The sequence below is a fragment of the Xiphias gladius genome, chromosome 19 (assembly GCF_016859285.1).
Source record: "Xiphias gladius isolate SHS-SW01 ecotype Sanya breed wild chromosome 19, ASM1685928v1, whole genome shotgun sequence".
In the NCBI taxonomy this organism is placed as follows: domain Eukaryota; kingdom Metazoa; phylum Chordata; class Actinopteri; order Istiophoriformes; family Xiphiidae; genus Xiphias; species Xiphias gladius.
In genome coordinates this window covers 26,790,572-26,795,611 of record NC_053418.1, presented here as the reverse complement: position 1 = coordinate 26,795,611, position 5,040 = coordinate 26,790,572, and the positions used below count along the sequence as shown (strand labels likewise).

At 43.0% G+C, this 5,040-nt stretch overlaps 1 protein-coding gene across 1 annotated transcript; it reads left to right on the top strand.

Annotated features, from left to right (window-relative positions):
• Positions 1-1,759: 1,759 nt before the first annotated feature.
• tbx3b (T-box transcription factor 3b) lies at positions 1,760-4,379 on the top strand. Its single transcript, XM_040154840.1, has 5 exons — positions 1,760-2,091; positions 2,184-2,451; positions 2,794-2,940; positions 3,134-3,210; positions 4,361-4,379. The coding sequence occupies exons 1-5, from the start codon at positions 1,760-1,762 to the stop codon at positions 4,377-4,379; spliced, it is 843 nt and encodes a 280-aa protein (XP_040010774.1).
• The last annotated feature ends 661 nt before the right edge of the window (positions 4,380-5,040 follow it).

Here is a 5,040-nt window from a genome sequence, read left to right as displayed (position 1 = left end):
ATCTGTGTTAAGGGTTGAGTTTAGGGGTTCCAACATTACCAGAGTCAGGGCTCTATAGCGAAGGCACTTTGCTGCATATGCCAGTGAAAATCAAAAACTTGTTTTCTTGAAATATTTTTACTGGTTATGCCAGAAACATATCATTTAGTTTCATTTATACACACAAAACATGCCTCAAAAACATCCCAAATAGTTCAAATCAGCCAGGTATCCTCAGTTTCAAGAGTTAGCCAGTTACAGTTCCATAAATCAGGCATCAGGAATAAATATCCTTACATATGATTGCTGTGCACTTCTGGAGTGTTTGTTTTGCAGCTGGCATTTCCTCAGAGTTTTCCTCAAAATTAACTACAACACAGAACTAAATGAGAAATGTTCACTTGCTTGTGAACTTATCTAATGCACTTTGCTCCAGAGATTTTCCCCCTTTAATATGTTCCCCCTGGGCTCCACATTTCCTCTTTCTTTTGTTCTCTCTTCCACCTGCGCCGTCCATATTTTCTCCACACTGCTCGGCCACGTGCACCCCACACACTGACTGAACACTGTGTTGATGCTACAGGGCTGATTCGGGTCTGAGTGACTGTAGCTGCCCCGTGTTGTTTCCTCTTTGATATACCCATTTGTAGATGCAAGTTACATATTCAGATCGGTCTCATAAAAGCCATTCTCATAAATGATTAACCACACATTTTGGAACTTTAACGAGTGATTAGGCCTGTAGGACTTTGAGTTAAGAATTTCTTGTCATATTAATATTTCCAAGGTCAACGGTGAAACTTCAGTATTAGAGTAAAATCTGGACTCATTTGTTAACTCAAAGGATTCTTTATATAGAAACTCAATCATGTCACAATAATACTGTGATACTGTTGCAGCATGAATTTGTGCTTCAACAGCAAAATGCTCATTTTTATGAACTTTGAAATGTTATTGATATTCATTGCATTGTTTTTCTGAAACAAGATAAAGTAAGTGTCATTTTTCACACTTCATAGTTTCATGTTGACACACTGTTGAGCCCCAGTGCTGCACATCACGGGTGGCACGCATGTATCCTGAACCTGCCGCCCTCACTCACGGAAAGTTTTTACAGGGACGTTCCTGCGCTGTCATGGACCATTGAGCAATAAAAAGCGTGTAACCGAAACCCAGAGCCTAATCCAGCCGGGGACAATCGCTGGCAGAGTCTGCACCTCCACAGAGCTGGGTCGCTGCAGACTGTCCCCATGCAGCCCTGCACGGGAGGAGAGGCCACATCGGTGGAGCTCATCCCAGCACAGGGAGCTGGAAACCTTCACCTCAGGATCTGCAGAGTGCTGGCATGTCAGATTTCATTGATGGTGCGCGTGTGGCGTTCTTCAGTAAAGCGGTTTAAGTGTGGAATTGGTTCAGGTTTTGTGGTGTGTTGCTTTGGGACTAACAGCTCCATCAGCCTGTGAGGAAACTTGAGGCAGCATTTTCCCTGCACATAAAGTGTAATACCAGGGAAACTCCACCCACTCCTGGGTGTCGCGCTGAGTCCATACGTGTCAAGGAGCAAATCAGCTTGGACCCAAGCTGAGAGGCATCGGAGCGCACTGGACTGTGGGCTGGATTTTTCTAAGACAGAACATCCAGAGAAACGGCAAAAATAGTCTTAAAGTTAGTACCTTTCATTAGTTTCAGTGACTTTCAAAATATGCGGATACGTTTATCCCGCAGGTAACCATAACCCGACCACAGTCGTGCGTAAAAGTTTGTTCCACCTTTGGACACCATGCGCAGCTGCTCGGAGCCGTGCGTCCCATGCGAGGAACCGCACGCCTTCCCAACGACACTCGCCGATGCGGCCCTTCGAGGGACAGTCCTTGCCGGACCCCAGCTGTTCCCAGGAATCGCTTTATCCTCCCGGGGGGTATCGGACCCCAGTTTAGATCCGATGATTCACACGGCTCCTCCTGGGCAGTCTGCGATTTCGTGTCGGCCTCCCAAAATTCTGGAGGGAGGGGAACTGGAGGATGCCGAGCCCAGAGTTTATCTGGAAGCCAGCGACCTTTGGAGACAGTTCCACAAATGCGGCACTGAAATGATCATTACAAAATCTGGGAGGTACAGTAAATGTCTAATAATTACCAATGGAGGGAACCTTTACCCTGTTTTAATGAATGCATGCTTCGTGCCGTTGTCTCTTCACGCCGCAGGCGCATGTTCCCGCCGCTCAAGGCCAGGTGCATCGGGATGGATAGAAAAGCCAAGTACATTCTGCTGATGGACATCGTGGCGGCCGACGACTGCAGATATAAGTTTCAGAACTCGCGCTGGATGGTGGCAGGGAAGGCGGACCCGGAGATGCCCAGGCGCATGTACATCCACCCGGACAGTCCGGCCACGGGAGAGCAGTGGATGTCCAAAGCGGTCAACTTCCACAAACTGAAACTGACCAACAACATATCAGACAAACTTGGATTTGTAAGTTTGGATTTCCTGCATTTGTAAACGGTTTTTATAATAACCAAGGGAATCTGTTTAAGGCGCATAGTAACACGCTTATGACCTTTTTTTTGTGATGCCGAATGTTTCTCAAACATCTAGATCCAGTTGCTTTGCTGTGATGCATAAAGTAACCTATTCAATTCAACATAATGTTAATATATTTCTCGACTTCTTGCTACATCTTCGCCACAACTCTCGAGTGTCACCATCTCATTTGTTCATCATAAAACGACGCAAACGAGTTTTTTTTTTCCCAAACCTTTTCTCAAAAACCCGTTTTGACCTCATCGTTACCATTCTTGTTATTTTTATTTGCAGACAATTCTAAACTCGATGCACAAGTACCAACCGAGATTCCACATAGTGAAGGTGAATGACATCCTCAAACTGCCCTACAGCACCTTCAGGACGTACGTCTTCTCCGAGACAGAGTTCATCGCAGTAACAGCTTACCAGAACGATAAGGTAAGAGGTTCACTTCTCCCCCCGAATCCCTCTGGATAATGGACGCAGACACCTCGATTGCCCCGACCCTCTCGGCGCGAGACGGAGCTCAACCAACCAGAAAAGCTCACGCCATTCACGGCTGCTTTCTTCCCCAGCGTTGCGGTTAGTAATCCACACCTGGCGTTGTCTCTGTCTTTGTCTCAATGTTCAGATCACGCAGCTTAAGATAGACAACAATCCGTTCGCGAAGGGATTCCGAGACGTGGGCAACGGACGGAGAGAAAAGAGGCAAGTTAATCGTTTGACTTATTGGAGGTCCCCATGTGCAAGGCATTTAAAAAAAACAAAACAAAACAAAACATTGTCCAGCTCCATCCGTGGCATTTTCACGCAAAAGATTTCAAGTCTTGATACTTAAAGTATCAAAAGTAAAAATAAATTATCATTATTATTATTACTGGATTAGTATGTCAACCCCTCGGCTGATGACATCAATGAAAGCTAACTGGAGTCAGGAGTTAGCAAACCCGGAATCCAGTCAACAAAACCAGATCGGAGGTGTGTGTCGGAGCTACTGTGACTCATGCAAAACTTACTCTGATCTATGAAGAATTGCTAATTTGCATAAAGCTGGAGGGTTACAAAGTCATCTCAGAGAGTTTCGGTATTCATCAGTCCACAGTCTGACAAAGTGTCTATAAAAGGAGACGATTCAGCACTGTGGCACCTCTCCCTAGAAGTTGGCATCCAGCTGTGAGGTAAAAAAAGAAACTCAGAATAACAGCTAAGGGCTTCATGGAGTCATTGCAACTGTTTAACATCTATGTTCATTAGTCTACCATACACAAAACGTGGACCATGGTGTCCACGGCATCACACCAGGACAATGACCCTAAACATCAAAGATAATCTACTACAGAATGGCTTCAAACAAAGAAAATCCACCTTGTGGAGCTGGGTCAGAGCCCAGACCTTAACCCAATAGAGATGCGGTCACACCAAAATATGGCTGAGCTGAAGAAGCTCTGTGAGGAAGAATTCCTCCTGAATGTTGCGCAGGTCTGATCTGCAGCTACTGAAAGCACTGGTTTGAGGTTACTGCTGCCAGGAGTGGCAGTTCCACCAGTTATTAAATCCAAGGGTTCACTTACTTTTTCCACCTGCACTGTGAATGTTTAATGGTTGTGAATAAAGACACGAAAGGTTATAATTGTTTTTCTGTTATTACCTTAAAGACATCGTGTTTGTCTGTACTTGTGACTTGGATGAAGATCAGATCACATTTTATGACCAATTAATGTAGAAATCCAGGTCACTCCAAAGGATTCAATTATGTTTTTATTATATTTATATTATATATTTATTATATATATTATATTTTATTATTCAGTCTTGTGGTGCCTAATACAACTATAACTACGACTTTATGTTTCTTCAGCTGTGGGGAGGGGCCGTAGCCTGCAAAATTCTGAGTCCAAGTTCTCCCCAGCACACCATTCCCCCCTCAGAAAATTTGGCCTTGACACCAGTAATCTATAAAATGTCAAATTAATTTATTTTTGTCATATTTTATTAATTCACTTAAGTGTTCAGTCATATTTTCTGTAAATTTCCACGCAACATGAAGGTCTAAATGCTCTTTAAAAGCCTTTTCCACTGTGACAGGGTTAAAATTTGGTGGGGAAATATACTAAACCATTTATTTATTGTACTAAAAGTAGTCTAAAAACCGTGGAATCAGCCTACTACTACCACTACCACTACTAACAATAAAAATAAATAAATGAATAAAAATAATAATTATTAATAATAATAATAATGTAAACTCTCACCAGGTTGCTAAAACTACAGAAGACTTTGTGGCTGAGATGGTAGCTTAGTAATAACTGCAGTAAACAGTAAACATATGCATTTTTAGAAATTTTACGAGGCTGGAGTAGAATTTTGTTATTCTAAAGCAGAAAGTGGAGGAAATATCAATTAAAATGAACATTTTTTAGTATTTACGGGAATGTGATTATTTTGATGAGCATGAATCAGCTGATTAACCCTTTAATTATCTGGCCTATAATATACCAGAGAATATACCACAGCTTCCTAAACCCCAAGGTGGCAGTC

Coding starts and splice junctions, on each gene's coding strand:
- tbx3b (XM_040154840.1), top strand. CDS start 1,760: ATGCGCAGCTGCTCGGAGCCGTGCGTCCCATGCGAGGAACCGCACGCC. Junction 2,092..2,183: donor ATCATTACAAAATCTGGGAG/GTACAGTAAATG, acceptor TTCACGCCGCAG/GCGCATGTTCCCGCCGCTCA. Junction 2,941..3,133: donor CAGCTTACCAGAACGATAAG/GTAAGAGGTTCA, acceptor CTCAATGTTCAG/ATCACGCAGCTTAAGATAGA.